The sequence below is a fragment of the Ursus americanus genome, chromosome 22 (assembly GCF_024610735.1).
Source record: "Ursus americanus isolate L20-20 chromosome 22, mUrsAme1.1.p, whole genome shotgun sequence".
NCBI lineage: Eukaryota > Metazoa > Chordata > Mammalia > Carnivora > Ursidae > Ursus > Ursus americanus.
This window is the reverse complement of record NC_142148.1, coordinates 20,696,009-20,723,154: the sequence shown is the minus strand read 5'-3', so window position 1 is coordinate 20,723,154 and position 27,146 is coordinate 20,696,009. Positions and strand designations below refer to the sequence as shown.

At 49.3% G+C, this 27,146-nt stretch overlaps 1 protein-coding gene across 1 annotated transcript in view; it reads right to left on the bottom strand.

Annotated features, from left to right (window-relative positions):
• Window positions 1–2,844, bottom strand: part of KIAA1755 (KIAA1755 ortholog) — a 39,979-nt gene extending 37,135 nt beyond the window's left edge. Inside the window, exon 1 of the mRNA XM_045804601.2 lies at window positions 2,582–2,844. Within this exon, the coding sequence (XP_045660557.2) occupies window positions 2,582–2,584 (3 nt within the window). The 5' untranslated portion in view covers window positions 2,585–2,844. The remainder of the gene's footprint in view (window positions 1–2,581) is intronic.
• Window positions 2,845–27,146: the final 24,302 nt, after the last annotated feature.

Below are 27,146 nucleotides of genomic sequence, written 5' to 3'. Positions count from 1 at the left end.
ATGAAAAACTGTAAATAAAAACGTTCATCTGAAGTCTCCCCACCCAGGACCCATGGTGGGTGCCCACTTTGAGAAGCGCTGCCTAAGCTCACATTGTGCCCCTCCCTGGACTGGGCAAGCTCCTTCCCACCCTTCAGAGCCCCGATCAACCTGCATCTCTTCCCTTTTCACCACACATATGCTTCCAGGCAAAGAGAGGGACTCCCATCGCCCATCGCCCAGCCTGGAAATCTCAGCGAAAAGTGGGCACTAGGTTCCCCCAGCGCCGGGACCAGGGCTGACTCTTTCACATGCAGGTCCTTACATGGGGCCGGGCACACAGAAGGTGCCTTGGGTACTTTGGCAATGGTGAATGAATTGAATTCAACCAGCGTTTGTCAAAGCGTGGGAGAGGATGTCAGGTGACTCGCAAGATGCGTTGGGGAGGACATGAACTCTACGTGAAATCACAGAAAGTTACCCCAACTCTTATCTAGTCCTTCTGAGAACACCAAAGAGAAAGTCTCAGTTCAGGGCCAGGATATCTTAAAACACATCTCAGACATTCAGTGATTACTCCTTTTAACAAAAAAAAAGCAGTCCTCCCACATGGAATCATCCAGAGCCAACCTCATTGAGCCAGAATTTACTAACACAAATTTGCCTTTGTTGTACACATTTTTACAGTTACTTTGTGTTTAGGACAATGGATACTGATTTTTCATGGTCGTGATATAAAATGTTTCATTTAAATATATCTTTACGTGTATAAGGTAAGCTGATTAAAAGAAAAATATTAAGCAAATAATAATTTTGATTTTGTTCTTTCTTCATAATACCTTATCCAGAAAGTGAATATGCAAAAATTGTTATGATAGTACTAAAAGTTCGGGAATGTGAAACAGGATAAGCCCAAAGCCCCTTGGTCATAAGATGTTCTGACAGTGGACTGCCCCAGAGCCCTGGGTAGCCTTTAATCAAATCATCCCAGGAAAAGAACAGCTGTGATGGGGCCATGAAGGAAAGATACATGGCATGCCGGAGTGGGAGTCAGGGAAATTGGGAAAGCCTTTCCTGAGGATGTCATACTTGGGTGGAGATGTACAGGACGGATAGGAATTCCTCAGGTGAAGGGGTGCCACCCCAGCAGGAACAGCATATGCAAAGGCCCTGTGGCAGGAGGGAACATGAACGATAAGAGGCTCTGAACCAAGGTCAGAGTGGCTGAAGTACCGAGGTGAGGCCAGAGAGGTGGGCAGGTAACAAAGGTGGGAGAAAAGTCTGTCCATCATTCTTATTCAGGAAAGAGTTGCTCAGCCTTTTGGGGGGAGCTACCCAGGGCCTGACTCTTGATCTGAGGGTCTGGCGTTCAGCAAGGAGTTTCTGGATTCTAAAAGTAATGACTGAGTTAGGTCCAAAACTAGGGAAGGTTCAGCAAACACCGCTTGGTGCAGATGTGGTTCTGGGTGGCCAGGACCGCTGAATGCGCGTTCAGAACTCCGGCTGTCCTATCTCCCACTTCCTGGTTGGGTGACCTTGGGCAGCCACTGAAGCTCCCAGAGCCTCGGGTCCCCATCTGCCGGGTGGAGAAACCAGCAGGTCTATTTTTAGGGCTGGTGTGAGTTACCTGAGCTCCTGCATGTAAATCGCCGGGCACCGCGCCTTGCCTGTGGTGAGAGGTGAGGAACCGTGAGCTGACGAAGATTTCTGTTCAACAGCTCGGGCAGCGATGTGCGTCGTGCACGGTCCTGCTGGTGTGTGACCCTAGCAGCCTGGTTTTGCAATATGTTTGTGGTGTGGATGCCGGTGGCTGCCCATATTTTAGCAGTAGGGACGGCAGGTGGTTAAGCCGTGTGTGTTTCAGAGGGCACGTGTGTTCAGCCGTGGGAGTCGAGGGGAACACGCGCTGATAAGCTCTGCATGTGTATATACCCGTCTAAACAGAATTCTTCTGCACCGAGTGAAAACCCACCCAAATTCAACACGGTCCATCTGTCAAGGGGTTAAAGCCTTGGCCTGTCTTCACAGCACTTTTCCAAATCCCTGCGCCCTGGGGCTCCCGGACCTGTTCGGAGCTGGGCTGTGATTCCCTGAAAACAGACTTTTCTTTCTTTCCGTGTGCCCAGGTACTGGCAGGCGCGGGCACGTACACACACACACACACACACACACACACACACCTTTCCCACAGCACCTCAACCTTATGGAGGGGCCGGCCAAGGAAGTCACAGTATGGAGGTATCACCCTCCTTCTTCCCCCTCTCCTAAGTCTACCTACCCCCCCCCCCCGTTCCCCACGAGACCACCTCACGTCAGGACTAGGTGCACATCTAACTTTCCTGCCCGGAGTCTAAAGATGGGGCGACATCAAAGTTCAGTCATCCAATCTTACCCAGCCACTCGGCGCCTGGAGAGACAGAGCCCAGACAGGAAAGACGACATGGCCAGAGGGAGGTCCCCGCACCCCCACCCCCATCTTCCCCGGATCCTGGTTGGGGGGCAGTTAACACAGAGGGTCATAGCATAAAAGGTGGGGGTCCGCCCTGGACACCGCCACCAAAAGGGGACAGAGCAAGGTGGTCCAGGCCTTGGCAGGCGTTACCATGGTGATGGGCTGCTCCTCTCTGGGGCGCCGGATCAGTCGGTCCGCAGGTTGGTCTGTCCTGCGCGGCCCCCTCCTAGCACTGGAGCGAGCGGTGCCGGCTGCCCCGGGTAGGGGAGGCCGGGGACCCACGGAGAGAGCCCGACAGAGCCGGCGAGACGAGACTGGAGGCACGGCGAGGCGAGCGGGGGGCCGCGGGCGGCCGCAGGGGCGGGTCAGAGCGATGCTCCCAGCGCGGGACGGGGCGGCGCGACGGCTGCCCCTTTGTGGCGGCGCCCGGCCCGCGGCCCGCGCCCCGCCCGCCGCGCGGGAGGACAAGCAGGCGCCCCCCTCCCGGCCCGGGCCGCGCCGCCGCGGAGAGCTGCTGGGCGCCCGCTCCCCTCCGCCCTGCCGCCCAGCCGCCCCCGCTGCACCGACGGCCCAGGCTCTGCTCGCACCGCTAGGCGCGCACCGCTTTGGCCCCAGCCCTGGGTTTGAGTCTCCGCCTCGTCCATTTCCCAGTGGGGGGATCGGACAAGTCACAAAGTGTCTTAAGCCTCAGTTTCCTCATCTGTAAAATGGGGATGATGCTACTGATGCTGCTGATGGGGATAGTACCTGCTTCTTAGACTTGGTGGCGAAGAGCAGGCCTCTGTCCCAACGTCCTGCCCTGTGAAGCCCACACCGCCCACCATCAAGATGGCCCAATTCAAGACTTAGAGGTGATGGTGGCTGGTCAGTGAGTTCTGGTCTTGTTTCTGGCAGATAATGACTAATTTTGTGACCTTGGTCAAGCCATTGCTCCTCAGTTTTGGAGGGAGACTAGAAACTAGATGATTTCTGTCTGGATGACTCTGGGGTTCATCCATTTATTGAGCAAACATTGTACCAAGGACGAGCCAGAAGTCAGAGCCTCTGCCTCAGGGAATGTATGATCTAGTGGGGAAGAGAGGCAAGAAACAGATAAACAGAAACAAATCATAATTGAGCGTGCTAGCTTGCTAAGGCAACAGACAAACATGGACAAACGCAGGAGGACCAGCTTGGAGCTGGTGGTCCAGGAAGGGACAGAGAAGCCTTGATCTGAAAAACGGGAAGAGATTAGGTGAAGAGTGGGGGAGGGATGAAACAGAGAAGAAAGAAAGGGAGTTCCAGGCAGAAGGAACAGCATGGACAAGGCCCTGAGGTACCATTAAGCTTAAAGAAACTGGGAATCAGTGAAGAACCGAAAAAGGGCAAGTGTAGTACTAAGGGTTCAAGTTCAAAGCCCAAGCCTTATTTACAGCCCATCTCCCACCCCATATAGGTTAATCAGTCTTTTAGCAGAGAGAACCTGAGCTAGGAACCATCCCATCTTGCTGTGTCATTTTTAACAAGTCCCTTCATATCCCTGGACCTCCCATTTGCTCATTGTTAATTTGGGACTAATAATCCCGAATAGTTTCACCATGTGACACAGCCTAGAGGATCCCTCGACAGCATGTATTAAGCAAGCTGTGCTTGTCTCCAGCTTGCAGGGGCAGTCTCTTTTGGCATCACTACTCCAGACATGAATGAGAGAGAACAGACTTGTTGACGTCAGGTGAAAAATTCCACTGGGAATTGAGGGGATCCCAGCTTGGAGCCTCCAGAGTCCCAGTTTTATGGTGAGACAGAACTGACATGACATCCCGTGTCCTGGGGTGGCAGGCAACAGAGATGGACTCTGGGTTAGTTTAGCAGAGAAATAATAGATTAGCCGAGTATTGGGAGCTTGCAGAATCAATGAGAAGACTGGGGGCCCATCTTCTGGAAAGCACAGGAACCAAATGAGATGCTCCAGGGGTCTCCTTGTGGGAATGAACGGTAAACCCTTGAAGACTGATGAAAATACATCAAGACAGAAAAACACACCGAAGTAGAGCTTTCTGTGTGCAGGTACTTCTCTAAGTGTGTAACAGTTATGAGGTAGCTTCTATGATGGTCCTTATTTTACAGACAAAAAAAAAAAATGCACAGAGAGGTCATGTAGCTTACCCAATGTGGGATAGGTACTAACGGTGGGGCTGAAATTGCACAAGGCTATCCGTTTCCAGAAATTATGTGATTAACCACCTTCCTATGCTACCTGAATGAATCCCAAGCTATGTGTCACTCTTTTCTAGAATCGAAGAGATTCTAGAATTAAATGAGAGATTCTAATTGGGTCATGCGCCCAATGTCCCATAACACTGAACATATTGAGACTAGTTGGTCATCTAAAGGGAAATCGGTTCACTCAAGAAGGGTAGGAATGGATCTGAAATAGCTTGTAAACAGTGGTGCCCATTACAGTCCATCCCTTGGGCCTCTCAACATCCTTTGTATCTTTAGTCCCATCCACGCTCTTCCAAATATACTCTGTACCGACACGGTACAACTACTCCACGTGCAGCCCAAAATGTACACACACTTACCTACACCCTTGTATGGTTTGGCTCCAAACTGTGTGTGACCTCAAGCAGGTTCACCTTTCTTTTTTTTTTTTTTTTTTAAGATTTTATTTATTTATTCGACAGCGAAAGAGACAGCCAGCAAGAGAGGGAACACAAGCAGGGGGAGTGGGAGAGGAAGAAGCAGGCCCATAGCGGAAGAGCCTGATGTGGGGCTCGATCCCAGAACTCCAGGATCACGCCCTGAGCCGAAGGCAGACGCTCAACCGCTGTGCCACCCAGGCGCCCCCAGGTTCACCTTTCTGAACCTCAAATCATCCTTTGTAAGACTGCATATGACTTACTTCCTCAAGGGACTGTGGTGGGGATTAAATAAGCCAATGAATGTAAAATGCTTTGCTGTGTCTGGTACACAGTGGAATTAATATGTGACACATAAAACAATGTTGTTTATGTAAGAGGCCAACGGTTGTGAAATCAGTCTCCAACTACCCAAGCTTAACTATTGGATTGGATTTGCTTCATGTCTCAGGGACTTTCCAGAGGATTTTCCAAGGACTGTTCTATGTATTTCCTCTCTCTTTGGCAAATGATTAACTGAATGAATCATGCTTCACTTGCTACACTAGATTTGGGGAAATAACGAAAGCCATTGCTGCTCTTACATATGGTAGAGTGGAGAAAGCGGGGAAGCATGGTGGAAATGGGTCTCTGCTACCGACCTGCTGGGTCGCCTTGCACAGATCCCTCCTCTTTGGGTACCACAGTTTCCTCAGCATAATTTAGAGGCTCTAGTCCTCTCCTTGTGAGACTTTTGTGAGAATCCAGTGAGGTGATGATTGAAAGAGCCTAACTCAGAGCCTGGCATATAGGAGGTCCCCCGCAAATGGCAATTGTCCTTATGATTCTGAAATTCCCAGGGCCAGGTGCCAGGACATCACCTCCTGGAGACCATCTCACTTGGGGGAAGAGAGTTGCCTAATTCAAACAGAATGTCATGAGATTCCAAGTTCATCCTAGCACCACATTCTTTCCCTACATCTATATACTAATCCTAGGGAAGAGACCTTGATTGGCCTTGCTTGGGTCCCAAATCTATTCCTTAGCCAGTCACTGTGGTCAGGATAATGAGGATATTCTGATTGGTCAGAATGGACTCTATGCCCACCGCTGGGTGGGAGCATACGATGGTAGCTCTACCAGGACTGCATGGAATGAGGGAGAAGTTCTTCAGAGAAACCAGAAGGAGAGGGATGGAGACACAGGTTAAGCCAACAAAAGCTTTGGGGATCATTGCCCAGTTCATGAACAGTGAAGAGAAAAGATGGAAAAGACGTAGTGTTGTCCCTCAAAGACCTTCTCTTCTTGCAGGTGAAAATACGATGTTTAGATGAGTTTCCTGAGACCAGGTCTTGGGATGGGAGTGGAGGAGAGCTGGGGACACACGGATACCTCAGACACTGTCCCACCCTCTCCTAGAATGCCCACCGTCTTGTCCACGGGGACAGAGATGGAAACAACCTATGAGAACAAAAATCCCTGAGACTTAAAACTTACCTCGTTCATCTGTTCTGATTTACAGCACGGAGCTCCACCCACAGAGGGCTGACTCACGCAGCGTCACACTGCTCAGCCAAGACACCTACCTGTCATGTTTGGACTGTTTCTAATATTGCTTCCTGGTGGAGGAACCCATGATATATATGTAGGGCCCTGAGTTCAAGTCCCGGCCTGTCCACTAACTTCCTGGGGCTCACAGGGGTTTACTTAAATTCTCCAAATCTCAGTTTTTTGGGCTGTACAATGGAACCAATAATCTCTGCTTTGCCTCCATCCCCTGCCTGCTGTGAGGCAATAGCCACGAGCATTGGTCACATCCTGCAAGAGACACAGATGCATTTATTGATCACCCACTGTATGCCAGGGACCGTGTGCTGAGTCCTGGGAGTAGCAGGGTGAACATGACAGACAGGCCCTGCCCTTGTGTGGCTCACAGTGTGGTAGGGGATCAGATCTTAATAATGAAGCATCATACAAATCGTGGTATGGTTGTTCAAGAAGGAAAAAGCACATATCAAAGGAACCCAGTAGATTCTAAGGGTCTAGGAGGGCTCCCCTGAAGGCCTAAGCTGGGATCTGAAAAGAGAGAAAGAATGAACTAGTGAAAGAAGTCAGGGAAAAGCATTACAGTCAGAAGGAACAACATATGCAAGAGCCCTGTGGCAGGAGAACAGTTGGAAGCACAAAAGAGGCACAGTGAGAGGGACAGGACACAAGAAGAGGTGGAGGAGGTTTTTGCCTTAGAGCCTTGAAAAGTCATGGGAGGGAACTAAAAAGAGAATAATGTGATCAGACTTATTTTTACCAAAAGATTCTTCTAGCTGCTGGATGAGCTGATGGTAGAAGGAGGGCACAGGCTGCAAGGACATCCACCAGCCAGGGGGCTACTTCAAGAGCTGGAGAAGGGTTGCGCTCTAAGGACAGTGGAAACCAAGAGCCAAGGCCCCATTACAGAGGCCACTGAGGGCCATTTCACTCTGCCCAGCCCATCCCTTAGCCCCCACCTGGGGGGCTTTTCTCTTTTCTTCCCAGTCCAGCCCTTCCTTGTTATTGTAGGACAGACTCCATCAATGACTCATCCAGGACTTGGGTTTCTCCCTCCAGCCACCTCCCCCTCCCAGCTCCTTGGAGCTCCTTGGGGCCTGTGGAGTTCGCCCCTCCCCATCTGGGAAGACAGCCAAGAGCCCCTCCAGCTGGGATGGGAGTCTAAGAAGGGAGGAGCTGGGACTCTGCCCACTCAGGCACCACCCACACTTCCCTGCCTTTGTGATTTTGCTCATCTTCTTTTTCCTGCCAGGGGACCCCCTATCTGCAAGTCCTGTTCATCCCCCCAGGACCACCTCCTCCGGGAAGCTCTGCCCCATGCACGAAGGTGATTGTTTCCCTTTTGCTCAACAACACCTGTCTTATCATTCACTCACTCAGGAGCTCACCTCTTTGTGAGGGAGGCAAGGGAGTGTGTGAAGATGGAGCTGGGGGCACAGGGTAGCAGCCTAGAGGAGGAAGCCAGCAGCACCCCACAGGGGAGGAGTCAGAGGAGCTTTCCCAGAAGGAGAGACTTTTGCACCTGGGTTGTGAAGGAGGAATAGAAGTTCACTATGGGAAGAAAGAGGAGAAGGCATTCCAGGCCAAGAAAGCGGTGTGTGCATGGGGTGATTACGAATCATTTCTGGGATGTGTGAAAGGGGCCCCATGCATTTTTTAATGAACAAATGTTTGGGGAGAGCATTGAGAAATTCACTATAGCTGCATCAGTTTGCAAACTAGTGAGGTATGCGCCAAACCTGGCAAACACGGGGTTTAAAAAAAAAAACCAAAACTGAATCTATTGTCAACATCTAACAACAGGGAGGCTTCACATAAATTTCCGGGCAGCAGCCTCTCCCCTTGTCCACTTCAAGCATGTGGTTCCCAGCTCACCGGAGTCTCCACCTGGGTCACTTTGTTCACTGCACTTCCTGGGTCACTTCTGGACCTTGTGGGCATTCGAGTTCACAGCCTTGGTCTAGATGATATGCTTGCCAAGGCTCTGAACTATCTGAGATGCTAAAAGGGCCAGGCGCACAGCAGGTGCTCGATAACTGTTGGCTAGGTGGATGGATAGCGTGATTCTAAAACCTGCCCACAAATGTCTTAGCACTCCTGCCTTTCCAAGGTGGAGCCCCTTCAGTGTGGGCTGGATCGAGGCACTCACCTTTAAAGAATCAACTGTGGAGGAAGTGATGGTATGTGACTGTCGTGACAAGGTCATAAAAGACAGGCGGCTTCCACCTAGCTGTCTCTTGGATCACCCGCTGTGGTGGAAGCCAGCCACCGTGTTGTTAGGACGCTCATGTGACTCTGTGGAAACACCCACGTGGCAAGGAACGGAAGCCTTCTGCCAGCACTCAGCACCAATGGGAGCGAGCCATTTTGGAAGAGGACCCTCCAACCCAGTCCAGCCTTTGGATTCTTATAACGCCGGCTGGTGGCTTGGCGGCCGCCTCCTGAGAGACCCAAAGCTGGACCCACCCAACCAAGCTGCTTCCGGACACCTTATCCACAGAGAGTGCAACAATAAATGTGTACTGTTGTTTCAGATGCTGAGTGCTGAGCTATGTGTTACATATCAGTAGATAAATTAACACAAATGGATGGATGGAAGAATGGATGGATGGACTGATGGATGGGATAGATAGAGGGAATGGATCGCTAAAGGGTGTGTTATTTAGGGAGAGAGATTCTATTGGGAAAGCAAGAGGAGTTCAGATCCCAACTGAGTTTTGTCATCCTGGAAAGCCAAAAAAGTTTGTAATCCAGGAATGCCATGGTCGTATCGAAGTTTCAGGTGGGTCACTCAGGCAGGGGAGGGGAGGACAGATAATGAGCCTTCAGGCTGAGAGGTAAGCAAGAGGCTGTGTCAGTCATGCTGGGGAGACGGACTGCCTTGTGTCTCCAAACACAGCTTCCTCCAGCAATAGTTCTATTCCGTTCTTTGTATCCCATGGTCCTGGCTCTGTCATTCGTCAGCCCTGACTGGCCCTCTGGGCTGTGGAGGAGGTCAAGACTTGAGCATTTCTCAGAGACCAAGTCATCCTCCTCACTCAGAGTCTTCTTTGTGTCAAGAAAGCAGTTGCTCCCTTGGCTGGTGGGGGCTCGGAGTAGGGTCGTGGCTTTCAGGAACCAGAGAGGGGGACCAAGGAGCTCCGTTCTCTGTGCAGACCCCACTGGCCCCTAGGCATGATGGGGACCCACAGCTACCGATCACCCATGGATTAAGTCAACCCTGAGATTCAGTCCATTGACATAGTTTGCAATGGCCCAGCACGTGTCCCAGGGAAACATCCTTGCAAAGGAGTCTGACACATATGAGAAGCTTTAATGCAAATCAAACTGCATTGAAATTCCATTTCTCATCTATTACACTGGCCAGAGTTCAAAAGCTTGACAACACATGTTAGTGCGGCTTTGAGCAGATAGGCACTCTCACGCATCGTTGGTAGGAATGCTAATTGGTAATAAGCCTTATAGAAGGAAATTTGATGATATCTAGCAGAATGACACATGCTACAGCCTCCAACCCAGGATGTTGACTTCTAAGATTTATCCTAAAGATATAATTCCACAAATACAAAAAAACAACACAAAAAACACAACAACTTATGCATAAACTTATTCACTGAGGTATTATTTGTAATAACAAAATGTTGGAATACCCATGTCCATTTATGGGAAACTGGGTGAATGAACTATGGTACCAAACAAGGGAATGTTATGCAGCCATAAAAGCAGGCAGGAAGGTCTCTACGAACCTATATGGAGTGACTTACAGCATAACACAAAATACAAGCGAAATGTAAAGGACTGTGTATGGTATGCTACTTTCCACAGAAGAAAAATTTTTTGAAAACCATTTATTTATGTGTGTACTTACTTATTTATTTATTTATGCCAAATTTTATCCAGGAAGGATAAATAGAAAACGTACTGAAAATGGTCACTCACAAGGAGTTGGTCACAATGCAATGGAGAGGAAAGAGATGGCAGCGAGATTTCTCTGGATATATTTCTGTACAGTTTTGACTTTTTAACTACATAAACACTGTACATTTTCAAAAATAAAATTAAATAAAGATATGAAAACCTAAACCCTAAACTTGAAAACAAAGAGAAAAAATGAACTTAACTGTCCTTTGAGTAAATAGTGTAATCACACACACAAAATAATTAATTCAAGTAACTTTAGCCACAAGATTCTGACTCCTGATCCCTTAGTGGGATATACTTTATGGATAAAGAGAATGGCAAAGAAACCCTCAACTTTAATCAGTAGTAGTTGGAGAGGTATTGGGATTATAATTCTGAAGCTACTATCTGTGTTGCATGATTGAAGAAATGAGCAAATCTATTGATGATTTTCACTATGGGAAAAGGAAGTTAAAAATACAGAATGGAGAAAAGATCTGTGACTCTGAGTTTTAACTGGAGACATCAGTAGGAGCTCATGCTTTAAAAGACACACACTCACGCAAGCACATGCACGCACATGTGCACACACACATACACACACACACACATAGACACTCGCTAGTTCTGCCCACTGACAGGGCCAGGGAACTACAATACCCTCATAGCAATTAGCGCACCCAGTGCCCAGATCTTGTTTCCTAAATATCAATCTCCCCTAAGTAAAACCCACATCCTTAGAAAAGAGACGGATTCCAGGATTGGGTAGGGAAAGTGCAAGGTGAACCTCAAATATCTTGCGTCAGAAAGCAAGGAAGCACTCAAGAATGGTGAGGCCAAGTGAAAGGATCCAACTTAAATGGGCTTCCACTAACCAAAGTTCAGACAATTTGATCATCAAAGGAAGAATGATGTGGTTTCTCACCGTTGGAGTGAGAGCTTACAGACAAGCAGGGAGTAGAATGATCTCTGCAGGAATGGGTTAGAGCCAGAAATAGTATAAACTCATGCTTAGTTTACTATAGATATAGATGAAGACTGGTAGATTGATAGATACACATAGAAACAGTTAAAGATATGTGTGTACACAGAGGTCAGTTTATACACATATATCGCCTTGCCCCACCAGCTGAAGGAACTTACAAGCAATCATACCCCAGTAGCAATGAGCACCCCTAGCACCCACATCTTGGTTTCTAATACCATTCTCCAATAAAAGAAATCAAAGGGGAGAAATAGCCGATTCTAGGACCGGGGTAGGAAATACACAAGATGAGCCTGGAGAAGGTAAGGAAGTGCCAAACAACAAACGGACAAAACCCACAATGATGGAAGTATGTCAAAGAGACGCAGGAACCCACTGAAAGCTTCTAATGACCAAAGCTGCAACAATTTGAGCAAGAAAAAAAAAATGGAAGTGTTACCTTGATACAGATATGAGTGAATAAATAAGTGGGAGAGAACAGACAAATTTCCCATGCAGAAGAATTCCAAATAATTTATGCAGACATTTTGCCTTTGAGAAGATGGAGCGTAACTCCCCAGTCCTAAAGTGAATTTCCTTCCAAAGAGCACAGTATGGAAAGGAGGGAAATCAATTTTACAGTGTATAATAAACCTGAAAAACACTACCTCAGCCGAGTGATCAAGGTCAACATCAAGACTCGTAAGATATGTTGATAGTAGATACTCTGGATATGCTTTGCAAGGACAGGGTAATTAATGACGGACTGTCTTAGACATCCTCCATTCTCACCTTACATGCCTTGCAAAGATGCCCAGAGAGGGCAACAGTCTTATCCGAGACCACACAGCACATCCGTGGCAGAGTAGGGATTAGAACCCATCATCCTGATCCCTGGCCCAGGGATCTACCCCAAAATTTGAGTGCTGGGGAATGGCAGGGACCGGACAGGCCTCTTCACAACATCAGCAGAGCTGCCACAGAGAAGGCGGGGGCAGGGGAAGGTTTCCGAGGGTTAGTGGAATGCCCCCACATCACCTTGGAGTGACAGAGCTGCCAAGAAATAGGAAGCAGGGCTCCCCAAGCCACCCCACCCCCAAGGCCACAGCTTAGCCTGATGTAGCTCTGATGTCTCCTTCCCCAAAATGCTTGTTCCCTCTCCCTCCTTTCTCACGGTGACAGCCCCTTCCTTCTGTGTTTCCACTTCAGGGATCCGGGGCCACCCAAGTACACCCTGGGCCTCTACCTAGGGTGATGGGGTCTAGACAGGGTGAAAAAACTGAACAGATGGTGCTGTGGGGGCGGCAACAAGGAGGGAGAGGGGTCGTGCGGAGGAGAACTTGGCCATGAAAGAGCTCCATTGTCCTGTGCAGCTGTGCTTGTCTTTCTCCCCCTTTCAGTCTACAGCCCTGACAGGAGAGGGGGCAGCCGCCATCTCTGTGCCTGTCCTACCCCCACCCCCCAGTCCTCCCAGGGTTCTCAAGCGCCACTTTCCCTTTCTGGTTTCTTGTCAAAGTAGAATCTCAGGTCTGCAGAGCAAGAAGTGGTCTGGAAGCCATGGTATCTCGCTGCTTCCACATCAGAAAGGCCCGCAGGGTGCATTTCAGGCAGACATTCCCCCTTCACCAGGATCAGAACCCCCAGGGCTGGGACCAGAAATTGTATTTTTAATAAACACAGCTGGTTGGTGAGACACCTGGTTCCACAGATGAGAAAAACTGGGGACTCCCTATCTGGAAAGGGACATGGACTTGCTCAGGGTCACAGAGCCAGTTTTATGGCTAGACCCAAGGTGATTCATTCATTCGTTCATTCATTCACTCATAAAAACATTCACTCGGCACTGACTATCATAGCCTACATGCTAGGGATTTAGCAGAGAGAAGGTTTGCTCCCAAGGTGCTCACAATAAGCAAGCAAGCAAAGAAACAACAACTACGTCCTTCAACAACACGATGATAGGTACTGCAATTGACATGTCCAAGATACTGCAGGAGCCCTCCTGGAAAGGGTACTTACCCCAGGCAAAGGGGGACAATGATCAGGGAAGGCTGCCTGGAGGAGGTGATAACCCAAGCAGAACATTTAAGGAGTCACAGGAAATACTTATGCCAAGGACGAAGGGCCTCCAGGCAGGTGGATGAGCACAAGCAAAGGCTTGGAGACAAGAAACAGCGTAGTGTGTGTGGGCAGCCAAGAGCAGTTCAGTGTTGCTGGAGCCTAAGATGTAAGGCAAGAAGTTCATTCACTGATTACATCTGTTGAGTGCTTACTGCATGACAGGCCCTATTCAGGCACTGGGTTTGGGCACCCTGGACAAAGCAGACAAAATTTTTGCCCGCACGGGTCTTCCATTTTAGTGGGAAAGAAAGAAAAAACAAACCAATAAGCAAATAAATGCATAGTGTGTGTAAAGTGCCAAGTGCTGAGGAGGGATATAAATCAGGGCAAGGGGCTGGGGGTCCCTATTCTGTGAAGGGCAGCCAGGGAAGACCTCGCGGAGAAAATGGCCATTCGTAGAGACTTAACGGAAGCAAGGCAGTGAGTCAGGAAGGACTGAGTGAAGCAAATTCTAGGAAGAGGAAACAGCAAGTACAAAGGTCCTAAGGCAGGAGAGAGACGAGAGGCTGGAGGAACTTATGGCAGGAGGAACTTATGTGGCAAGCTGAGACTTTTCTTTTTCTTTCTTTTTGTAAAGTATAGGAAACCAGCAAAGGTTTTAAGCAGAGGAGGGAGCACAGCCAAATTTAGATTTTAAAATTCCTTCTGACTACGGAAAATGATTCATGGAACACGGAAGTCGATGGCAGCAGGCAGAACAGTGAGGAGGCTGCCACAGTGGTCCAGGTGGCAGGAGATGGTAGCCCGGGCTGCCGTGGGAGGGTGTGGGAGGGGTGAAAAGAAGACAAGAAATACTAAATGAATTATCCAGGAGGCAAAATCCACAGGGCTGGCAGGGTTGCTATCATTGGGGGAAAAGGAGGCCCAGGATAGCATCAGATTCCTGGTGGGAGGACACCTCTTAGATGGAGTAAGACTGGGGAGAAGATACAGTTAGGTTGCAACTCTGAGCCTGAGGCTCCTAGGGCATGTCCCTGTTCAGGGATGACAAATGGGGGCTCTAGAGAGATCTGAGCTGGGGAGGGGGTTGGGGAGCTGGCAGCATAATGAGGGCTGGGAGAGCTCTGGCCCCACTGCTCATTTGAGTTGACTCATGATTATTGAGTAGAAAGAGAAGGGAGCCCAGAAGAGAACCCCAGGAAATCCTGGGGTTTAAGGGGTGGAATAGAAGCCCACCAAGGAGCCAATGAAGGAGTTGTCTAGGCCCCCAGGAGAGTGAGGAGCGAGTTGGAGGAAGCCACGGATGCTTCGAGGGGAGAGAGACAGGCAGTGGTGAGTCTGCTCAGAGACCCATTCAATCAAGGACTAAAATATGTGCGTGGGAACTTAGCCAGGCGCTAGACTGACTGACGGCGCTCTCAGCACACGGACGTGGAGCTGTCTTCAAGGTTGTGCTCCTTATACACTGCCGGGTAACAAATGACTCCACCGACTCAACAGCTTACAGCGACAAGGACCATTGATTGTTGCTCGGTTTCCGTGGATCAGGAATTCAGGAACGGCATGGTTGCACCGTTCTGGCTCAGAGTCTCTCATGTGGTCGCGGTCAGGGTGTTGGCCGGGGCTACAGTCCCCTGAAGGCTTGGCTGGGGCTGACAGATCCATTTCCAAGGCTGCTTGCTTAAGCGGCTGATGAATGGTGCTGGCTGTTGGAAGGAGGCCTCAGTTCCCCAGGCTCTGGGCCCTTCCCTGAGGCTGCCTGAGTGGCCTCACAACATGGCGGCTGGCCTCACCCAGAGCCAATGAGCTGAGAGTGTGGAAGCCACAACATCTTATGGCCTAAACTGGGAAGTCCACAGTTATTTCCTCCATAACTGATCATAGTCCTATTCCATGTGGGAGGGGACTCTACATGGAGGCTGGGGTCACTGGGGGTCACCTTGGAGGCCAGCTTCCACAAGGTGAAGACAGTAAGAATGTAAGTGCCTGGCGGTATGTTTGGTTTGTGGAGGTCTTTAAAAGGTCACCCATCTACCAGACCACATGGTGCCTCTTTCACAGAACATCTCTGAGACGATATGCTTTTCAGAGTTTATCCCTTTGTAGCTCACGTGTTTCTTCTCATCTAAGAAATATATTTAAAACAAATAATTATCAGGTGGCCAAAAGGAGCGTCTGTTGAGTTTGGAAAAGTTCTTTCATTCCTTCAAACAACCAATATTTTCACTGAGTTCCAACTGTGTGCCAGGCATTGTTCTTGGCACTGGAAATAGTGACTTGAACAGAGCAAAGTTCCTGCTGTCACCAGCTAGATGAGTCTGTAGGGCCGCCATAACCAAGTGCTAGAGACTAGAGAGCTTAAACAACAAAAATTTATTTTCTCACAGTTCTGGAAGCTAAGAGTCTGAAATCAAGATGTCAGCCTGGTTGGTTCCTCCTAAGGGAGGAGAGGGAATGGTCTGCTCTAGACCCCTCTCTTTGGCTTGTGATTGGCCATCTTCACGTTCACGTGGCATTCTCCTGTGTGTACTTGTGTCCAAATTTCCCCATTTTATGAGGACACCAGTCATACTGGATTAAGGCCCACTGTAATGACCTCATTTTAACTGCATTACCTTTATAAAGACCGTATCTCAAAGTAAGGACACATTCTGTGGTACTGGACCTTAGGACCACAACATAGGAATTTGGCAGCAGGGGTAAAGGTGGACGGACACACAATTCAACAGGTAACACTAGCCTTATAATCTAGTGAGTGAGACAGACAAGAAGCAGGTAAGTACGAAACACCTTCAGGGCTGAGGAGTGTTACAGAAAGAGAGAAAGCGGGGCACAGGGATGGGTAGGTCAAGGGAAAGGTGCTGCTCTTATCTATGGCGTAGGAGGTTCCAGGGGCTGAGTGGGGAGGGTAGCCTGAGGGCAGGAAGTGGGAGTCTGATCCTGGGAAACAAATGGGGCTTTGAGGAGGTTTGGCTGAAGAGGGAAGGAAGGCCTGTAGCTGGAGGGAGGTGGGGGATCAAAGAGAAGCTTTATCTGATTTTCTGGGGGAGAATTTTGTGAGCTGAGAAGACCAAAAAATTCAGAAAAGGGGAGGACCTGGCCTCTTCTGGGAGCTGAGAGGAAGGGGAGGGAGAGGGGGAAGAGGCAGGTGTGTAGAGAGAGGGAAAGGAGGAGGAGGCTACTTACTGAGTGCTGGTGAGGAGCAAGCAGACTTAGGGCTTGGCTGAGGGACACAGGAAGTGCGAGGGTGGGGGGCCTGCCCGCTCCGTTCCCAGGCCTCCCTCCCAGCCACCACCAACCCCTGCAGCCTCTGGCCTTCCCATTTCCTCCCCATCTCCCCCAGGACCCTGCGATGACGGGCTGTGGGGCTCTCCCTCCCCACCCGATGTCCGCTCCGATCAATGGATGCTGTGTTCTCCCTGGCTCCCCTCCACGTGTCCTTGGTCGCGGGGCCCGTGGTCAAGGCAGGCTCCATCTGGCCAAAGGGTAGCTCTGCCTCCACATCTCCGACAATATTTGAGATTCTTAGGAAGCTATGTTTTGCCTTTCCACATCCATTGGACCCTGCCCCACCTTTTGAAAACCCTCCAGTAACCCCATTGCTCACAGGACAGAATCCAAACACTTCTGATAGCCTCCAAGGCTCTGCATGGTTTGGCTTCTGCAGTACTTAAAAAAAAATTTTTTTTTATTTTGAAATAATCTTAGGTTTGCAAAAGAGTTGCAAAGACAATATAAAGAATTCCAATATATGCTTCACCTCACTTCCCCTAATGATAGCGTCTTACACAATCGTAGCACATTTATAAAAACTGAGAAGTTAATGTTGGTACGATGATGTGTTCCTTTAACAATAAATAAAAATGATTATGGATTGTTTTTCGTTTTTATTGTGGAATGTACCACAGATACAAAGGTGTGTATGTGCAGTTTGAAGAATAATGATAAATGTTTTGTCTTTTATGGAACTTCTGTTCATGTTTTTTTGCTCATTTTCTATTGTTATTTATTAGTCTCTTTGATTCATAGGTGTTTTTATATATTCTGGATGCTACTCTGGTTAGTTATGTGTGTTGTAAATACCTTACTGCAGATTGTGACTGGTCTTTTCATTCTTTATTTTTTTTAAGATTAATTATTTGAGAGAGAGAGTGAGCGCGCATGAGTGCAGGAAGGGGTAGAAGCAGAGAAACTTTCCAGCAGACTCCCCGCTGTACACAGAACCCAACACAGGGTTCAATCCCAAGATCCATGAGATCATGATCTGAGCTGAAACCAAGATTCGGATGCTTAACCAACTGACCCACCCAGGCCCTCCTGGGCTTTTCATTCTTAATGGGGTTTTTGATGAATGGAAGTTTTCAATTTTAATGTAGTCAAACTTACCAAATATTTCCTTTATGGTTTAAATTTTTTGTATAATATGTTTAAAAACTCTCATTAAGGATCTTTCTGTGGGGAGGCTGTCCCATATTTTATTCTAAAGTTGTAGGTTTTACCATCTACATTTAAATCCTTAATCCATCTGGTATAGATTTCTAGTGTATGGTGTGAGGTAGGGAATCATTTCCATTTTTTTCCATATGAATGGCCAATTATTCTGGCCTTGTTTATTAGATAGGTCTATCTTATCTCTAATATCTTTTCCTCCTGGACTGGCAATGCAGTTTGTGCTGAATATCAGCTTTCCATATACACAAAAGAAAAAAATGTTAAGGAAAAAGTCAAATGAAATATGTCGGCAAGTCCACATCTAGGAATTTATCCTAAAGAAATAAGTGTAAATGTGAAAAAATACTTAGTTCTAGGATGTTGTTTATAAGAACTAAAGAATAAAAGCAATCTACTTGTATATCCAACAGGAGGGGATTGTTTAAATACATTTTTGTAAATCCATACAATGGGTCATTGTGTTGTAATCCAAAAAAGAGGTGGTAGATTTTAACGCGGTAACATGGAAATACTGAAAAGAGCAGACTGGAGAGCCACATATGTAGTTTAATCCTCTCGGTACAATCTAGAGGATATCCATACATACATTACAAAGAAGGAAGGATTTATAGTAAGCTGTTAGTTGTTTATTCTTTGAGTTGCTACAAGGATATCAAAAAACACAAATAAAATGGAATTCGTTTTTTACATCGTCCAAAAAAAAATATTGCATATGCTCAGGCTCCTACCATAGGATCCAGCAATCCTGCCCAAGGAGTTTCCGCAAGAGAAATAAAAGCATAAGTTTTCACAAGAGTCTGTGCGTGAATGTTTATGGCAGCCGTAGCCATAATCACCAAAAGCGGGAAGCAAGCCAGATTCCTTCAGCTGGTGAACGAATAAACAAACTGTGGTTCTCCCATAGGCGGATTATTACTCAGCTTTACAAAGAAACATCGCGGATCGGCGCAGCTCCTGGTTCACCTCAATGCACTGTGTAAAGTGAGAGAAGCCAGACTCGGAAGCCGCATAGTCTGTGATCCCTTGTATATGACTTTGCAGAAAAGGCAAATTTATAGGCAAAGTAAACATCCGCGGTTGCCAGACGCTGGGGCGTTGGGAGGAGCCGACTCCAAGTAGGTACAGGGAACTTGTTTGGGATGAATTGTGCTAGGCATTGATTATGGTGGTGATTACACGGCTGTGAGTCGCTCAAAATTCAGACATACACACGAGAAAGGGTGATTTTTACTGTATGCAAATTATAGCTCAATCACAAAGCACAAACTGTAAGAGGCGTGGCGTATAATACCCATATAAATTAAAATAAACCAGCGATGTGAGCGCTAAAGAAAAGCACGTTGTGCGAGAACATTTAATGAGAGGGAACAGCATTCAGCCTATTGTCAAATGAATGCCCATGTCCTACAACTATAAAATGAGCCTCCGTCTGTGTGTGTGTGTGTGTGTGTGTGTGTGTGTGTGTGTGTGTGTGTGTATGTGTGTACACCTGCACACATTGGTAGAAAGACAAACTGCCAGATAAGCATCATAAATGGCATCCGGGAGTCTCTCTGAGTGGAGGGGTTCCAGCTCGTCTGCATTTTCTTTTGCTCCCGTGAATTGCTAATTTTCCCACGATGACCGTACGTTGTCTGGGCTCCTTGGAACTGCTGGAGTCCAGCGCTGGCTTGGGGAAGCGGGGAGGAGGCGGTCACTTCACAGCTGGGAAAACAGCAGCCCCCAGATGAACCCTGAGTCTCGTCCTGTCGATGTTTATTTTTCTTTCCTGGGCAGCCAAGGCAGGAGACTGGACAAAGGGGCAGAAATTCAGACTCAGAAGCCCCGTTCGGGGTAGCCTTGCCTCAGCGCCCGCTCGCCCCTCCTCTGCCTGGGCTCTTGCAGAGGAGTATAAGGCCCCCCAGAGGGTGGGCTCTGGTGCCTGCCACATCGACTCGCATTTCATCACTTCCGACTGTGTGTCCCCGGGCCGGTTACTCAACCTCCATGTGCCTCCGTATCTTCCTCTGTAACATGGGGATAAAGATGGCGCCCACCTCGTCCGGATGTTGTGTGTGTTTATGTGCGCATGTGCTCCTACAAAGACCTTAGAACCTACCGGGCACCACTGAAGTGCTCAGTAATGTTTAGAAAGATGGTTGTGGAAATTCAGCTGATCGACGTATGAGCCTACCGTCCCACCGCAGGGCATGTGGCAGTCCCAGGGTCACACCCCCAACATCCCCCAAATAATTTTAAAACGACTCCAAGTTCTTCACCGCGATGCAGAGCAACCTGAAGAGAATACGCGCTGTCTACAAAACACGGTCTACTATTTCTCTTCGGCCAGCCGCTCCCCTCGCCACCGTCACTACCAGCTCTCTGGAGGTTCTCCTTCTCTAAACCGCCTTCGTTCAGCCAACAAGCATTTACTGAGCACCTACTATGTGCCAGGAGCCATACTTGGGATAAATCAGGGAACAAAGTAGGTAAGAATCCCCACTGTTCACATGGAGAGTACAGATCTGTCCCCCAGAGCCAGCCCTAGAATCTTGGTCTTTCCCCACCTTCTTCTTCTTCCTCATTCTGCCATCCAGAACCCAAGAAAACCCCGCAGGCCCCTCCTCAGACGGCAGGGGACGGAAGAAGCCAAGGTGGCAATGCCAGACGCTAGTGGATAGGGCCTGGGCAGAGACTGAGCATTCCCAGCTCAAAAACTGTGTCCCACGACGAGCGCAGAGCACCAGCACACAGTAGGAGCTCAGCAAGGGTGACCCCATTTTACAGTAGTCCCCTTGTGCCCAGTGGGACTGGCAGCAAGTTCCAGGCAGAACCCCCTTGTTGTTCACTCCTCGGGGAACATACAACACAGGGCAAGGTGCACAGTAGGCCGGCGCCTCCTGAACTCATCTCTTTCAGAAGCCGTGGATGGCCCAGGTCAGAGTCTGCTGATGTGCTGGGAGGCACGTGGGGGAGATGGGGGAGCTCACTGGCCCAGCCAGGGTTTTCTCTGGTCCTTTAGACCTCGCAGAGCTCTGTCAGCCCCCCACCTGGCTACCTCCCAGCCCCTTAGTCCTGGCCTACCTGGGGGAGCTTCCTGGGGCAGGAAGTGGGCGCTGTGGGAGGAGGCCAGGGTTTGCACTTCTCCTCAGCTCCACGGGTTAGTAGCTCTGAGGCCTGCAGACCTTCCTGACCCTCAGTGTCTTTGGCTGTGAAAATGAATGTTAACCCCTTCCTCGGTGGAGAGAATTAAATGATATCTGGTACATCGAAACATTTTGTAAATGTTTATCTGTCTTTTCTCTCAGAAAAGAAGCCTCTATCTTCAGACTACAGACACCTGGGAACAGACTCCAGGACGCAATCTTGGGAGGTACTTGTCGCCGTGGCCCCCTCCGTTCCTTCCAGCCACACGGGCACGCACGTGCACGCCATACAGACACACAGACACGGGCATTGCACTAATCCGGTTCCCAATTGCAAGCAACAGAAAGCCAACTGTGGCTAACTGGAGCAGAAAAGGAATTTATGGAAAAGATAAAAGTTGGACTTGTGGAATCATGGGAAGTTCTCCAGGCCTCTACCATGAAAGCAGAATGAACTTTATTAAAATTAACTGAGAGGCAGGACGCCTGGGTGGCTCAGTCGGTTAAGCGTCTGCCTTCAGTGAAGCATCTGCCTTCGGCTCAGATCATGATCCCGGGGTCACGGGATTGAGTCCCGCATCCTCATCGGGCTCCTTGCTTAGCGGGGAGCCTGCCTCTCCCTCTGCCTTCTGCTCCCCCTGCTTGTACTCTGTCTGTCTAACAAATAAATAAATAAAATCTTTTTTAAAAATTAATTGAGAGGCACCATAGCATTGTGTTTTGTTTGCATATGGTTAGTGCTCCGTGAATGTTACCTGGTAACAAAAGCACGTCTCTGCTCAAAACTGTCACCAAGGAAGTCCTGGCCCCTGGGCTGTGAATACTCGCAGTGGGGGTAGAGACAGAGACTCTGAATTCTTCCTGAGGGTCAAACCCAGGTAGCCAAGAAGCATTGTCTGGGGGCGGACCACATCCCCAACTGGGGGGGGGGGTGAGAAACAGTCACCCCCACCTGCCTCTCTGCTCTCTGGTCCTTCTCCCACCCTAGGAATTTGGAATTGCTGCTCTGATTGGCTGGATCCAGGACATGAACAGACCCTTGTTTCCAAGCCTCTAGAGCTACGGGTAACTTGGAGGTTACCTTTTCCTGTTCTTCAAGTCGTGCTATGAGACCAGGAAGTATACCAAACTCTCTCCCTCTCTCTCCCTCCAGCCAAGCCAGTCATCCTGGGGATTTCTCCCCCATGCAGTATAGAGGCCGGCCGGAGGCTGGAGGAGAAGGGCTGGACAGTGGGGAGAGGCCCATCCCACCGCCCTCTGTGCTCCTGCCCAGCTCACCACTGGCCAGTGGCCCAGCTGACAATGAATCAATGCTTTGTTTCTGAGTCTGACAGTCTCTGGCTTCAGCTCCCAGGTGTAGCGAGGGCTGGGGGCAGGGAACAGGCAGGGCAAGTTTTGGGCATTCAGAGGTCCCTTAGCCAAAAGATCAAATATCATCAAACCTGCCCTCCTGGCACCTTATTTCAAACGCTTGCAAATTGGAGGCTAGAAAAATGCAAATTCATTAAAAAGCGTTGCTGAATTTCCAGTGGTTTTCCTCAGCCTACCAGCTGCAAATCTAACTACTGTTATGGGAAGACCTTCACACTTGAAAAACATGGGCGGTCACTGGTCTCCCAGAACAAGACCACAGCATGACCCCGTGGCCCTCCCCAGCACCTTCCCCCTTTGCAGTCCACACTGCAGCCCCGAGAGGATTTTCACCCTCAGTGCCTTTGCTGGAGCTGTTCCCCCCACCTGGTCTGCCCCACCGCCCCCCACGCCTCTCCATGGCAGGTGCCTGCACAGAGGACATGTTTCTCCAGCGGTCCTGGCATTCCTTAGTCACCCCACCACACAACCCAGAAGGATGCTCCCCTTCCCCTCATTCTGAAGCCCTCAACATCCCTTTGTCACTTCTCATTTGTGTGGCCTTGGGTGAGCTGGTTAACTGCTCTGAGCCTCAATCTTCTCATCTGTGAAATGGAGCCAATGAGACCTACCTTCCAGGATGGGTGAGGATTAAAAGAGAATGTTAGCCAAGGGCTTGGCTTTGTCTCTGGCATGTTTGAAGCCCTCCAAAGACGGAGGCTGCCCTTATGGATGAGGAGCCTGGAGTCCAGACAGGCACAACCACACAGAGGCACAGCCAAAGCCAGGCCCTGTTCCTCACTGGCCCCTCTAGTCCCAGGCCGTCTGTGTCCCCAGCAATGTGTTCTGACCACCCCTGCGCAGGGCCAGGCAGGGAGCAGTGCCACAGTTCTCTCTGGGACCACCCTCGGCCCCTGGGGCTGGCTGAGCACACATACTGATTTCCTAACGAGGCTGAGCGGAATTGGCCACGGCTTTGGGGGCCCTTGGCCCTTTGGCAACAGCGTGTTGCTTGACTTCCTGGGATCCTCCCTAAGGCTGGAAGAGGCCCAGCCGGCTAGAGCCGATGTTGCAACAGAGGTGAAGCTCTTCGGAGGGAAAGAAGGAAGAGTGACACTCTCTTCCGTTCCCCCCTGGGAGAGCAATTTTGTTTTCTGTTTTGTATTCCCATACTTCAGCTCTTTGCAGAAACTCTCCCTTGCGCAAAGCCAATGGCTTCAGTGTCAGAAGCGAGCCTTCCACCAGCCCCACACCCAGGTGGGTTGCCACCCTGGGGCCAAGGTCACCTCCTTCTGGAAGCCTTGCAGGATGGTCAGCTCAGGCTGCGCTTGGCCTTCTCAGGCTCCAAACACTTACCGTCTGGAATTTATGCTCTGGATTCTGACCCTTCTTTCATTTGTTCCCCATTAAATACATCTTGTGACCTGCTCTGGGACTGCAGAAATTACAGCAGCACTGAAACTACCTTGAGGACGATCTGCCCGCACCTCCTGGAGCAGGGTACCCGAAGGGGCCCTTTTATGAGACCGTGGCTCAGGAGACAGACACGTTTCTAGCATGACAGGGTAAGGGAGACACCCTCCCGAGAGGTTATGCACACGGTGCCGTGTCCGATTGCCTTTTAGATACTGCACCTCGAGGTCGGATCTCCATGAAGGACCTGCGCTTGCGGATCGGGGCGGGGCGGGTGGGGGGACAAACGAGGAAGTCGAGGTTTGGCCAGGATAGGCTACCCGCTCAAACTCACACAGTGAGCAGGTGGCGAGCCGGGACTCGGGCCCAGGCCTATAAGGTTCCCAGCCCACGCTCGGGTTTGCTTTGCCGTGTGGGAAGTGGTCACAGCTCACAGCCCCACAAGAGGCAGGCTCCCGGAGGTGATGTGAGCCACGGATTCCTCTCTCGCGCACGTACACAGCCCAAACCCAAGCTCGGAGGACCGAGAGCACGGTTTGTGGTACACCTGGTGGGTTTTCCTGGGGGGTCCAGGACTCTCCAGCCAGCTAGTGATGAAGGCTGCATAAAGACTAGGCCCTGAGCAACTTCTCCGTGCAAAGTGATTCCCACCTTATCTCATTCAATCCCCAGAGCACACCACAGGCTGGGCACTGTTTCCCCCTCTTTAAATACGGATAAATTTCAGACGGGTCAAAGAGCTTGCTCAGAGTCACACAGAGAGTGGGTAGCCTGGCTGGAACGATGGACCCAGGTCCACCAGCTCCAAACCCAATGCACTTTCCTCTGGGAAAAGGCAACATCCTAAAGACCACAGAGTAGAAAGATGGACAAAACCAGCCCCTGAATTAACCAACTCTTGATCCACCCACCTTGGAATTCCTGCACAGATGCTGGAATTATGATTTCAGCCATGTTGAGCTGGGATAGCAGGAGGGAGTGTGAGAGAATGATGGAAAATTCTAATCCTTAATGTGGTCCTGGTTACCTATAGCTACACATGTATGAAAATTCATAGAACTAGAAGAAACTATAGGAAGTAAATATGGCATCATGTTAAGATTTTATAAACCTGGGTAGTCTATTCCTATCTATATGTTTGAAATATTAAATATATAATAAATAATAAAAAGACCAAAAAAAAAAAAAAAAGAGGAAGAGGAGCAGAGGAGGAGGAGGCATTGGAAGAAGCTTGCTTAGTTGTGATGGCTGGAGCTGCTGCAGCCATCTTACAGCCATGAAGGAAGTCAGTGTGAGAGTAAATCTGAGACACTAGGTTAACAGAGCAGAGAGATGGAGAAATGGTAAATGTCTGCTAGGTGCTGAATCAGCCAGAACCTTAAACCTGCCCTCTCTCTTTGGACTTCTCTGAAATAACATGCTTATTGTTGAAGCCAATGTAAATTGGGGATTTCTGTTATTGGGTTGAAAACATTGTCACTCATACAGATTAGAGAGCCAGATCTGAAGCAGAGGGGCACCTCCGTGGCCAGTGGCAGCACTGAAAAGAGGCTGGAGGGCCACTGATGGACTCATTTGGATTTAGCTGGCCATGAGCCATCAGAGGGAAGCCTGAGGAGGTGGCTTATTCAGAAACTTGCCAGTTCGTTCTAAGATTTTGTTTTTGTGGCAATGTAAGTCACAGTCACATGAGTTCCATTGTAATGCTCCTTTCCTGTCTGACACCCTCACAGATGCAGCCCCTGCCTGGGCCCAGGGGACTCAGGAATTTGGAGCAGTTAGAACTGCAAGTGTTCAAAACTATGTAAGATAATTTTGGGGGTCACCTGGGTGGCTCATTCTGTTAAGTGTCTGCCTTTGGCTCAGGTCATGATCCTGGGGTCCTAGGATCGAATTCCGCATCAGTTCCGCATCAGGCTCCCTGCTCAAGGGGAAGCCTGCTTCTCCCTCTGCCCATCTCCCTCCTCATGCTTTCCTTTTCCCTCTCTCTCTCTCTCAAATAAATAAATAAATAAATAAATAAATAAAATCTTTTTTAAAAATCTAATTTTTTGACAAATCATCGATCTATGTGTATTGGCTGTTGCTTAGAGTTATCTTCCTTGCACAAACACAGACATCTGACTCTGGGGGCCTAGGAGGTGAGGGCCCAGAGTGACAAGTCCTCCTGGCAACTGCCCTAAGTAAGGGGAAGAAGTCTTGTCTCCATGAAAGGCGGTGTGACCTTGACAGGGACATAATGGCTCAGTTTCCTCAACTCCAAAATGGAGAATAATCACCCCTCCCTCCCATCCCTCCTTCGAGGGTTGTTTTTAGGCCTGAAAATAATATATGTAAAGCGTCTGGCACACAGTAGATGTTCTGTATGTGGCCCGTGTTTTCATTCTTAAGCAAGCCAGAAGGATTCTTGTTGTGGATGGGGGCAGGAAGGGAGAGCCTTTGAGAACTGGGCAAAGAGAAGGAAGAAAAACAAAACAAAAACTAAAATACTCAGGTCTTACAACCTCCCTGCTCAGCGGGCTTCATTAGACTTTCATAAAATTAGAGTCGGGGAGACAGGGCGCCAGGGGGCTGATGGGGACCCAGCAGGAGAGAAACTGGCCTCCCCCTCCGCAGCCCCGCCCCTTCTCTCATCACCATGGAGACCGAGCTGGCTGCCCGGCGGGGTTCCCGCCCACCCAAGGCCTAAGGCTGCTGGCAAAGGGAGGGGCAGCGGCCCAGCAGACACACACCCGACTGGAAAGCTGGAGTGGGGGTGGGGAGTGTCTACGTCCCCTCAACCCCCCGGAGGCGCTGAAGACTCAGGCTGAAGTGGGACGCTCCTGGCGGTCTGTGTTTGACCGCGGCTCTGCTAGCGGCTAGCTGCGTGACTGTAGGAAGAACACTTCCCCTCTCCAAGCCTCAGGTTCACATCTGTCAAAGGAAGGGGTAAAAAAGAGCAAAAACAAAAGCTTGGTGAAGAAACCTGTGGGATGAGGAAGCAATGATATATGGTGCGGGTAGGATATCTAGGGCGGGGGGAGAACATTCACTACATCCTGGTTTCTGGAAAAGGGGAACTTAACAAAACTGACCAGTGTGATCCCGTTTTTCTTTGTTTAAAAAAAACACACTTTATCTAGGCTTACCAAAACTGGGGGAAGGCATAGTCTAAAAAACGCAAAACACCTCAGCTTGTGCCTAGAATTGGGGATTGCATGCGATTTTTATTCTCTTGGTTCTTTCTCACATTTTGGCTGATGAAAATGGATTACTTTTAAAGTCAGAGAGACATTAATAGCTACCATTTCTGTGCTTATTATGCG